Here is a 12,447-nt window from a genome sequence, read left to right as displayed (position 1 = left end):
AGACTGAGCCCTGCATCAGGTTCTGAGCTAACAGCATGGAGCCTGCTTGGGATTCTCTCTCCCTCTCTCCCCCACCACCCACTCTCAAAATACATAAGTAAATAAACTTAGAAATGAAAACATGGTACCATAATGAATATCATACTGATGGAATACATGATCTCAGGCATAGATTAGTTTGGGAGTCTACAGACAAAGTCTATGCAGGACTCTGTACCTTGCAGCCCTCCCAGTATCAACTACCTTTGAGACTGGTTTCTTCCCCACTCTGTGAGATTCCAGCCATCAGTTAGCTCCACCTCACCCCTCAGAATGGGGTTGTGACCCAAACAGACCTATTATGGATTTGATATAGATGCTGGAAGAGAAAGGGAGAAATCAAGGGTATCAAACAATGAAAGCTAGTGGATGGGAAAGGTCGTGTTTGTCATCCTAAAGAGTGGGAAACTGCCTTCCCAAGAACTAAGCCAAGAAATCAAGCAATTCATGAGATTCATTGGAAGTTGAAAACACAGGAGTGATTCCTGAAGCTAGTCATGCCTCAGGACAGAACTACACAGGTATCTTGGTTCCAGGAGCTCACGAATTCCCTTTTTGACCTTTGCTACTTTGAGTTGAGTGCTCTCACTTGTAAACAAAGAATATGAATAATCTATTATGCTACATGATTATTCAGGCTTAATGGTCTTATCCATTTCTGTAAGATCTTATCTATTTCTAGAGCCTGTCCTTTCTTTGGGGACAGTTACAAATTATTATACCATAATAGCAGAAACAACCATAAATCTAAAAATAAAAAAAAAAACCTTAAAAACTAATTTTTTTCATTTTCAGCTCTAAGCATTTCTATTAGTTGACAGTCATCCATAATGTATCAGAATATCTTTCCTGAAGATAGTACTTTTATACTTTGAATTCATAGTTTCACAACATGAACTCAAAGAAAAAAACAAGGTTGAGCTAAAAAAACAAACAAACAAAACAACAACAACAACAACCCACTATTTAATAGAGAAATCTAGAATCAAATGGAAAAGAAAAATATTTGGATAAATATAAATGACACTAGAAATCAGAATGCACTCTTTTTAACATCACCATCTCCTGGCAAAAAAATAATTATAATAGTAATCTGTTTCAATGGAAATAAAGTACTATAATATTTATAGTCTGTGCCAGAGTTATAATGACTGCAGGGGCAGAAGTGAAGTGTCACAGCATGCTCCACATGTTTTTAACACGGTTTCTAAAGGCTCTGGAGGCTATTAAATTTAATGAACCCATCTGCTATGAAATAGAGGTCCCAACGTAATCAGTTTTCTCCATGCCATGTAATGCAGATGGCATTCTCTGTTCCACGACCCAGCAGGATGGTTTATGTTTCTCTATACGTGTGTCTTTTTGTTTTGACGATTTGAACTCCTTTGATATGCAGCGGTGTCTTGGGAAAATACTGTAAATTCAGTTTCCAAGCCCCAACAACTTCTTTATGATGGCTTCGACCCCCTGAGTAATTGCTTCTAGGCAGTGCGATGTAGCTTAAGGCAATCACCCAAACGACTCCTAAATGGCCTAGGTACCATTCCTAGATGAGAAACTGAAACAAATGTGCAATCTATCAAATGCGAAGCATTTTCTCCCAAGTTGGACTTAGTGGGGGGTGAGGAGGAAAGATACACGTCCAATTTGCAAATGCAACTAAATTGGTTTGAAAGTTCCTACAAATTGCATACTGAATTGCATTACCAGCAACAGGGAGGGGCAGGAGGGCTTGGTAATGAATTCTCATTATTTTAAATGGTCACATTCCCACTGTTTCTAAAAGACTTCTTTGCTTCCCTTCTGCTTGTCACCATGGTCTGTGGAAACTCCCCTGGAGGGGTTGATCAGGGATGCTGATGCTTCCTCAGTTTAATGCAGCGTCTACCCTGCACAGCAAGTTGGGTAGCATTCCCAAGATGATTAAGTCCCAACTGGAAAGCACAAGTCATTTGCTTACAAAATGGAACAAATTCCATTGTTAATGATTTTTTTGCTCTGCACCTAAGAGATAATGACTGTGCATGACTTGTATTCTGATAAGAAGCCCATGAATTTCAGAATTCTGGTGTTTGCTGTTTTGTCAATTAATACATGAGATCTTATTAGATTAAACATAATTAATGTTGTTAACATTAATTCATTTATTTGGGCTTCACCGGGAAAGCAAATTGAATAGAACAGCCAGGCAGGAAACAGAATATTTAATCAGACGGGTAGTAATCAGCAGAGAAGACAGGCCCTGAAAGGAAAATTCTGTCAGTCCCGATTCTAGATCAGGCTTAGTTAAATACAATCCTTGACTCATGTGCAAGAATCTATATTTAGGCTATATAGACTTTTATCTTTAGCTTGTCCAGACCCCGAAATGTATGAATCAATACATAATTAATAAAAAGGTAAAGTACCACACTCACGGGTCATTTTAAGCTATTCATTTAAGTATTAAGTCAATTACATGATTATACTTGTCACTGCTGGGTCTTCAGCCATAATGACTGATGAGTCAACCAACAGGAACTCCTTTTGCCTTAACTTCCAGATAATTAAAGAGAAAGAAGACTTTTAAGACCATGTTAAGCCAACTGGTGGAATCAAGTGTCTATGTTTACTAGATAATCAACAAATACCTACTCCTTCAGTATTTGGTAGAAATGATATTAATCAGCAGGTCTGGTTAATCGTATCTGAGTCCGAAACAAATCAAAGCCACTTTCAGACTACAATGTCACAAAGAGACTCAAGGCTCTTAGAGGCATTAGTGGTAAGCAGCAGTCTTATGATGAAGAGCAGACATGGCTGCCTTGAGACTTGCTCTTAATAGAGAGTTTGCAGGAAGGAGGAGGTGTTGGTTATATTTCCTTCCAGCATGATCTTTCCCTCTCAGACCACAGCATGTGGGCAGTCTGTTGCAATAGGCAGGATTCTAAGACAGCTCCCAGGATTTCTGCCATGGTAGGTACATGACCCTTACAATTCCTTCTCCTTGAGTATACGTACGATGGGATATCATTAGCATGATTAGGTTGCTATCAATGGACTTGAAGTTAATTAAAAGATTATCGTGGGTGGGACTGACGTAATCAAAGAAGCTTCTATTTAGAGGGATGCACTCTTGCTGGTCTGGAAAAGAGCAAACAGCATCGCGTGAACTGCCTCTCATTGACCATGTGGCAGGAACTTTGGGTTCTAGGAGCTGAGAGCAATTCCCAGTTGATAGCAAGCAAGAAAACCAGGACCTCAGTCCTCTACCTGCAAGGGATCAATTCTACCAACAATCTGAATGAGCCTGGAAGAGGCCCTGAGCTGCAGATGAGAACTACAGCCTTGGGAGACCCTGAGCCAAGGGACTTAGCTACCTTGTGCCCAGACTCCTGACCAATGGGAACCCTGAGATAATACATTTGTGTTACTTTAAGCTGCTGTTTGTGCTCATTTGTTACACAGCAATAAAAATGAACATAGCTGTCCCCATGATGCTGATCCATGTCACAAGAGCATGTGGGTCATTCTAGCTGGAAATCAAAACTCTGCACATACCAACTGCTGGCCCTCTTCTCTGTATTTGGTAAGGTCACTGTCCACGGAGCTCACAGTTCCCAGAGGCTACCAAGAGGCAATAAGATAGGAAGCAGATACTAACCTGGCCACCAAACCTACCACATCAACCTGAGAGAGAACAAACAAATCAAGGTAAACTTACCCTTAATGAAAAGGAAGGAGGGAAGAAAAGAAGGAAGGGAGGAAGCAAGGGAGGAAGGAGAAGAAGGGGAGGAAGGGAGAAATAGAAAAAGAAAGAAAGAAAGAAAGAAAGAAAGAAAGAAAGAAAGAAAGAAAAGAAAAGAAAAGAAAAGAAAAGAAAAGAAAAGAAAAGAAAAGAAAAGAAAAGAAAAGAAAAGAAAGGGAGGGAGGGAAAATAGCTAAGTACCAATTTCCTCTGAATATATGGAAGGCTATTTCTCCCCAGTCTTACAGATACATGGCCCACAGTTGACACATTGTTATTTTCAGCAATAATCTGTAGAGTCTTTCCAATGCATTCATTTACATATCCACGGATGTAACAATTTTCTTTTAACACTCATTAAGTTATGGGTTTCGATAATAATTAATTTATACAATTAGGATAAAATAACAACTAGCATCAACAAGTTTGGGAAGTCTGAATATGAAGACAACTAACTTTGAATAAACTCACAACTCAACTTGGAACAGTTGTGTATAAACTTCTTGTACCAGTATGGCCTCCAGATCCAGTGTCCAGTGTGCTTTGGGCAAGAGGCACGAACTGTTTCACTGAGCCCATTATTTGGTAGCCAATTGAGAGAGCTCCTACCGTGTTTCCCTTGCCTTGGGAAATCAGCCAGTACTTACTTCCATGAGGCTGTGGGGACTGGTCTGGATGGTGCAGCACGGCTGCTAGTCCTTCTTGGGGACAGTGACCCTAGACATCAACCCCAGCTATTAATGCCCCACCCACAGTAGGTAATTACAGTGAAATGAATTCCAAGGGATTAAAGTGCATCTCTAGACGAACAGTGCTTCCAAGGGACTCATTATACCTAAATGCCAGATTCTATTTTCAGAAGGGAATAAGCCGTATTGCAGTTACCAGCCCAAAAAAGGAGAACATTTCCAAAACTTCCTATAGCCAAGGAGAAAAATTCCCACTGGGCTTCCTGAGTTTGGGAAAGGATGATAGGTATCATTTACTGCATTCTCACCATGCACAGATGTTTAATCCTTAATGTCAACCCTGGAAGTCAGGTTTTATCCCCACATGGTAAAGGAAGAAAACAATACTTGAAGAAGCTAAGGGACTGACTTATGGTCACATAGCTAGTATGGTATAGACATGGAATTCAGACTGGGTCTCTTTTAATGATAAATTCAATGCTATCAGTAAATAAACTAAGGTAGATTGTACATGCTTAAATATATATATACATATATATACATACATATATTTATATACATGTATGTACATATATGTATGCATATACATACATATACATATGTGTGTGTATATATATATACATATATATACATATATATATACATATATATACATATATATATATATATATATATATATATATATATATAGCCCAGAGCTGCCAATGCTACCAGAACATTATGAAAATGGGGTCACCAGTTCCAATGTCAAGTGCTTCTGAATTTGGTGTCTTTCATTATTCCATGGTGGGACATATTAGGGCACTGCTGGCTTGAGACTGTCCTGAATGTGTCAGGATGGTCACAAACTTGTCTTGCTTATGCTGCCTCCCTGCCATTTATCTTGTGGGTGGTTCCCAAGTTGGACTCATCTCAGAATTTCCACTCTACAGATAAGTTCAGCATGCAAATCCTCTTTTGAGCCCACACACAAACAACAGGGGGCTTTTGTTCTTGTCCTGGCAGAATCCAGGCCCAGACAGAGTTTGAAGAGATTGTTGCTTCCTGGCCAAAGATGCAGCCATGGGAGCAACAGCCGCTTGTCCTCACTGAACAGCGGTAGAAAGAAGGAAGATGGAAACCCCAGTGTCCCCCTGACCCAGCCGGTTTCTCAGCCCCACCAAGACGAGAAGAGACTCTCAGAATGTTCTACTGGGGGAATTATTTCTCAGGGCTATTTGCAAAGACACAACAGAAGCTTGGAAAGCACAGAGGTGGTGCTGAGCTATCATTCATTACGGCGGGGGTGGGGGGGGCGCTAGTTTTATGTCTATCAAAGGATTCTTGAGGAGGTAGAATAAATGAGCTCTGTTATCTTGGCATACCATTTTACTCAATTATGAGCGACTTACAGCATTATTTTATTTTTAAAGTAAGTAAAGATGATTATGGAGCAGAAATGCAAATTTCATAGACTGTTGGAGATAAAGCACAAGACTTCAAAGACACTTCCTCTGAAAACTGCATGTCCAGAGCTGCTCCCAGACCAGTTATTTTTGCTTCTGCTATCCAGAATTCTTTCGTGGAACAGTTGGAGTAGCAATGGGTTCTCCTGATCTCTTCATTGCCTTTCATATGTAAACGTATATATGTATGTGCATATACATATGTGTATGTAATTTAGTAACTCTAGAACAATTGATTTAAGTGATTAACATTATCTAAAGCAAGACATCATATTAATAAAAATCTTTGCCCTCTTCCCTGACCTTCCACCACCATGACCTTCAGGTTATGTATCCTCAGCTGGCATACTCTATGAGTGTGGTGTGTCTTTTCCAAAGGCACGCCGTGCCTATTTGTTTCTCATTAGTGACACTAGTATTTTTAAAGTTTATTTATTTATTTTGAGAAATAAAGTGAGTGAGAAAGCAATAAAAAATGAATAGAGTGAGAGAGCAAGGGAGGGGGAGAGAGAGAGGGGGAGAGAGAATCGCAAGCAGGCTCCATGCTGTCAGCTCACAGCCCAGCATGGGGCTGGAACCCACAAATCGTGAGATCATGACCTGAGACGAAACCAAGAGTCAGACGCTTAACTGACTGAGCCCCCCAGGTGCCCCTAGTGACACTAATTTTGATGACCCACGCCGGATTTTATTTGGATTCTCCCACTGTGTAGAGACTATTTTTTCCCCTCACACCTAGTCAAAAATCTCTGGGGAAGATCTTTGAGATGATGAAAATATCCTGCTCCAAATCTCCCCCTTGGTTTAACTTGCACCGAGGACCTTTTCCCTCACCCAGTCTTCAATACAATGGCAGGAAAGTGGTGATCTTCTGTCTCCATGGCTGCCGTGACATTTATCAGTCAGCAGGGCACTGTGCACCACGCCCCTGCCCACCTACTTCATCTGTTCGGTTCATCTCATTGACATTTGTTCATCTGGTCACTATTGGTAAGAACACATGGATTTCCGTTTTGCTCCACAGGTTATACTCCACTACCGTCCCTTTTATTTTGAGGCTCAAACTGTCCCAGAGCTGACCAGTGAGGGCCCCTTCATACTGACTCCTGTGTCCTTGTGAGATGATCTTACTGTTGTTTTGAGCACTTCTTAGTTTCTGGCATAAAATATTCTAGGCTCTTTGGTGGGGGGTGGGGGGGAGGGAGGGGGGCAAGGGGTACCTTCCCCGCCCAAGCCCTGAAATTAGCAATTTCTCTAAGAACGCTGGTTTGTTTTAGTGGGGAATGGTTTTAGGAAGGTGGGATCCGGGTTCTAGATGTGCTCACTGCTACTGGGGTGCCACTGCTTAGTCTAGGCCCTTTCAAGGGACAGAGTTGGGGTTTCATTCTGAGACCTCCCATCCCGTCTTATCCTGCAGGCATCTGTTTTATGTTCCTCATCTACACGTTTGCTCACTCCTACCATACTCACAAACCAGATTCAGATTTGCTAGGCCCACATGAGCCACATGACACCAAAAGGAGTTTGGTGTCAGTTCTCTCTCCCGCCTAGACTGAGGGTAGTCTGTTCAAGATTTAACATGGTGCCTAAGTTCTATATTCAAAAGCGTACTGCTTTTTCTCCCCTTTTTTGGTAATATTTTTAGTTCATACGAAATGCAGTTGGATTCATTTGGTTCTGTTTGCATTCACTATTAGTTCTCCCCCCATTCTTGTTGACTGTAATTTTTGAATGCGAAGGACATCAACCTGCTTTCAAAAATCCAAGCTATGCAAAACGGTGTACCCAGAGGAGTCTCACTCCGTTCACTATCTCCTCCTCTGCACTTCCGCTTGTCGTAGGTAACTGATTCTATGCGATATCCTTTCTGTGTTTCTGTTCGTAAAATTAAGCATATATACCTATACCTTCTACTTCCTCTTCTTTCTGATACAAAAGGTGGCACTCTATTTATACTCTTACATTTTATTCTTCTTACTTGGCAATATATCCTGGAAATCCTTCTATATCTACCAGGAAAACCAAATCACCCTCATTCCTGTTTTTCATATTAAGACCCATGATGTGTATGTACGATGGTTTATCATAATCTCTCTCTTATGCTTGTGTATTTAGGTAACTTTCAGTATTTTGAAATGACATGCATTTCTGTAATGGACAAACCTGTGCACATGTATTCTCATATTGCTGCAGGTTCGTCTTCAGAGTGCATTCCTAGACGTGGAACTGCTGGGTCCAAGGATAAATGCAAATGTCCCTTCATAGAGATGTCCCCATTCTCTTCCCACACACAATCTAGGAGTGTTCCTTTTTCCCACAGCCTCATCAACGGAGGGTACGGTTAGGCTTTTAATTTTTGCCACTCTGATAGATGCCAAATTGTATTTCACTAGGGTGTGCTTTTCATTTTTCTTGTCTTTATACGAGTGAAACTGTACATCTTTCATATGTGGAAAAGAATTGTTACTATTTTTATAAATTGTCTACTGTCTTTTGTTCACCTTTTAAAAATAGGAATATTAAGGTGTTACCCTCAATTTTAAAAAGTTCTTTATATATTAGGTTATTAATGACTTAAGTGTGCTCTATGTTGCAAATATTTTCTCTCATGTTACCTTGTGCCTTTGACTTTGCTTATCGTGGTTTTTGACTTATCAAAGTTGGTTTTCATTTGGTTTTGTCTTTAAGGAGTTAAACTTATTCATGTTTCTTTTCATTGCATCGGGATTTCAGAGCCATTGCCAGAAAGATTTTCTCTGAATCCAGGTTATAGAGGGATTCACCCAGGTTTCGTTCAAGTGCTTGCATCATTTCATTTTTTACAGTTTGGACCACTGATCCACTTGGATTTCTTTCTTGGGTACGATGTGACAAATAGAACTAGTTTCATCTTTTTCTAAATGGCATCTAGTTTTCTCAAAAGCGTTTATTATGAAGACCATCCTGACCCCAGTGATCTGAGATGACACCTTTATCTATACTGAATTTCCATATGTAGTTGGATCCCTTGTTTTTTTTTTTTTTTTTGGACCTCCTATTCTACTGACCTATCTCTCGGTTGCTGGTACCACTATGTTGTAATCATAGAGGCTCTGTTTTATAGGTCTTAAATTGATGAAATAAATAAAATGCCTGATCAAACTGGCTGATCAAACCCTGTTCAAACCACTGGGTGACTGGCTCACTTCATTCTTGGCAATAGTCACATGGCTCCTTTTCTTTAAGGCTTTTTCCTGCCATACTCAACCACACATAAGAGATGAAACCACCAGTGCTGTTGCTGTGGCTATTGCTGTTAGTATGGTGCCCACATAGATGGGGCAGCTTAGTTATTTCATTGCCATGATTCTAAACCAAACTGGGATCAGACTACGGAAATGATGAATGCCCCAGGTCTCCCTGGCAACCAGAGAGGGTTTTTCACCTTAGCGTCCATCTCCATGCAGGGTGATTTCTCCAGGGGAAGGGGTAGGCCACCACGGTGTCCCCCAAGTTGGGTCCCCATATGCTGTTTCTGCCCTGCATTCACCTACAGCTGCCAGAAATGCAGCAAGAATGAGAGAGCTCATGGAGAGAAAAGCCGGCCCACCGCAGCCATTGAGATCACTCCAGAGGACAGCTGTGCCTGGGTTACAGTGATTAATGTGATGTTAATCCCAACAAAAACGATGGGAGAGAGGCCCTGTGAGAACATTTACAATCAATAAATGAAAAATGCCACTCCCATCAGACTCATTATCACTCTGAAAAATCACCCTGAAATTACACAAGAAACCTGGCCATTGAGCCATTGCTAGATGATTGGCAAAGCTCCTCCTTTTACACTAATTCTGCATCAGATTTTTTTTTTTTTGCTTGGAATTTGCTTTAGAACGAGCTCATGGCCAGAGTTCCAACATCAATCCAGTGCCTGTGTAACCACCATTGAAGCATATTCTCACTCGTCTCTGGGAAGAGAATGCAGCTGTGGCCTCTACGGCGGCTCCAATTCACTGTTGGGGCTAAACGTTGGTCACCTTCCCAAGCTGAGACCTCAAGATTCATCATCAGGACCGGGCCTCTCAGATGGTTAGCACTGAATCTAACAAGCCCATAATAACTGCTACTGATAGAATCTGTACACATATGGGAAGGAAAACAAAGTGCTGAGCAGACACCTGCCAAAAGTGCTGGTTACATTCTGATACTATGATTTTTCACCAACCTTGCTTGCCCAGAGGACCAACAAAACTGTACCACAAAGGAAAATGTCATCAAACTCCATTATTGAGGAAGAGTGATAGAACAGCCATTGTAAAAATTAATGAAAGAAAACCTCACTCAGGTGGACTTGGTTGCTAGAAAGGGAGACCGGTCAGAAGAACTGTCAATCACAGACCCAACAAAAGACTACTCAACAGGAAAGGATCACCAGTTACAGGCCCCAACAGGAAAAGATGTACATTGCATCTTCTACAAGAAATCAAGCACTTTTGCAACCCAGCCAATGGGAAACCATCATCACCTTGAACTCTTGCTTCTCTTCAGTGGATTTTAGTTCAAAACAACCCCTCCCAACTTTCTCCTTTTTCTCCATAAAATAACATTGGACTTGTCTACGGTTTTGCTGTAGCTTGCTTGTCCTGGATTGCAATTGTCTACTATTCCTGAATAAACGCATTTTTGCTGGTCAAATAACTGACAGTTTTATTTTTAAGGTTAACACCATCTTCTGGAATTCACAGAGGAAAACCCTCAGGCTCTCCCCCAAGGGCCCCAGGGACTCACAGTGCTGTCGATGTAAGCTTCAGTCCATACCACGTCGTGCTCCTGATCGATGACTTTGGGCCGGCTGAGTACATGCAGGTATTCCATGACATTTTCCTGCACATCAGCCAAGGTGGAGATCTGGGTGAAAAATCCTACCGAGAGAGAGAAACAAGCTTAATAGCAGGAAGAAGTACATTGCAGAGCAAGCATAGGCCATTCCTTCTTGGCCTCTAGTTAACTTCTTTCATTTCTTTTCCTTTCCTTTTTATCTTTTTAATTTATTTTTTAACGTTTCTTTATTTTTTTGGGGACGGAGAGAGACAGAGCATGAATGGGGGAGGGGCAGAGAGAGAGGGAGACACAGAATCGGAAACAGGCTCCAGGCTCCGAGCCATCAGCCCAGAGCCTGACGCGGGGCTCGAACTCACGGACCGCGAGATCGTGACCTGGCTGAAGTCGGATGCTTAACCGACTGCGCCACCCAGGCGCCCCTTTAATTTATTTTTTAAATGCGTATTTGTTTACTTTGAGAGAGAAAGCATAAGTGGGGCAGGCGGAGAGAGAGAGGGAGAGAGAGAATCCCGAGCAGGTTCCACATTATCAGCAACAGAACGTGACCTGAGCCAAAACCCAGAGTCAGATGCTCAACTGACTGAGCCACCCAGGCACCCCTTTTCCCTTTCCTTTTTAAACATCGTATCTCATCTGTACCATCACCCACTTCATGAGTAATATGTTCATGTGATATTGAAAATATAATCAAGCAAAAGGAGTAAAATTAAGATCAACCATAAACCCACGTCTCAGAGGAAGCCCCTGCTAACCCAATAAAGAAAGTTCACCTGGACTTTTTCCCAACACATCCACTTACACACATCCACATGCACCTTCTCTGTAAGAAACGGGAGTCCTCTCTACATGCCATTCTGGAGCTTTTTTTTTTTTTTTTAACTTTAGTGACTTTATTTCCAATGGGAAAACTATGAACCACAAAATTTAAAGGCCATCTCATTTTTATACCTGTAACAATAGCTATGCCGAATGTGAAGGGGCATAAAATCTACTGAGCACTCGGTAAACAAACTCTGTCTTGTTTGTTCTTGCAACATGAGGAAGTGGGTATAACTGTGCCCACTTTCAAGACAAGATGACTGAGGCAGATGAAAGAGATGGGCTTCGCCCAAGTTCTCACAGGTATCAGGCAGCAACCACTGAAGGTGCACCCAGGGTTAGCTCCAACCCTGCTCCAACAGAATTTGGCCCTTTGTGTGTTTGAGGCGGAAACTCCAGCTCACATGCCTCATGTGGTCACCAGACCTGCGTTTTGAATAGGCTGGCTTGACATGGTTTCTAAGTACCAAAAAAAGTCTTCAATGTGCTATCGTCTCATGATGGGGACACCGTTTTGATTTTGAGCTCCTCTGCGGTGAGGAGTCCTGTTGGCTTCGCCATGGGCTAGGAGATGTTAGCAGAGGAGGCATGAGCTGAGCAAGGTCTGGGTCGCCGGAGTGGGGGGCTTTCACTCAAACATTTCTGAAAGGCTTTTGTGGTGCCCGGCACTGGAGAAGCAGGGATTAACAAGATCAGCACGACCTCCTGGGGCCTGGCAGGTCTGAGTAAACAGACAGCTGCAAAGTAGCACGGTCAATATTATGCTGAAACCCACACCAGGGACAGTCCACCAAACCCAGCTACCCCAAGGAATGGTCAGTGCAGCTGGCCCCTGGAGGGTGAGGGCCCAGTTAGCTAGAGGGAGACTGTATCCAGCACAGCAAGGGGTGTGAGTGAAGACCTAAGT

The 12,447-nt window shown here is 41.9% G+C and overlaps 1 protein-coding gene across 3 annotated transcripts in view; it reads right to left on the bottom strand.

The window, feature by feature from the left end:
• Nucleotides 1-12,447, bottom strand: part of CACNA2D3 (calcium voltage-gated channel auxiliary subunit alpha2delta 3) — an 860,144-nt gene that overhangs the window by 277,385 nt on the left and 570,312 nt on the right. For all 3 annotated transcript variants that reach the window (XM_043587660.1, XM_043587659.1, XM_043587661.1), the window contains one exon: nucleotides 10,668-10,801. In XM_043587660.1, coding sequence (XP_043443595.1) covers nucleotides 10,668-10,801 — 134 coding nt within the window. The remainder of the gene's footprint in view (nucleotides 1-10,667; nucleotides 10,802-12,447) is intronic.

The sequence above is a fragment of the Prionailurus bengalensis genome, chromosome A2 (assembly GCF_016509475.1).
Source record: "Prionailurus bengalensis isolate Pbe53 chromosome A2, Fcat_Pben_1.1_paternal_pri, whole genome shotgun sequence".
NCBI classification, from domain to species: domain Eukaryota; kingdom Metazoa; phylum Chordata; class Mammalia; order Carnivora; family Felidae; genus Prionailurus; species Prionailurus bengalensis.
This window is presented reverse-complemented; position numbering and strand designations above follow the sequence as displayed.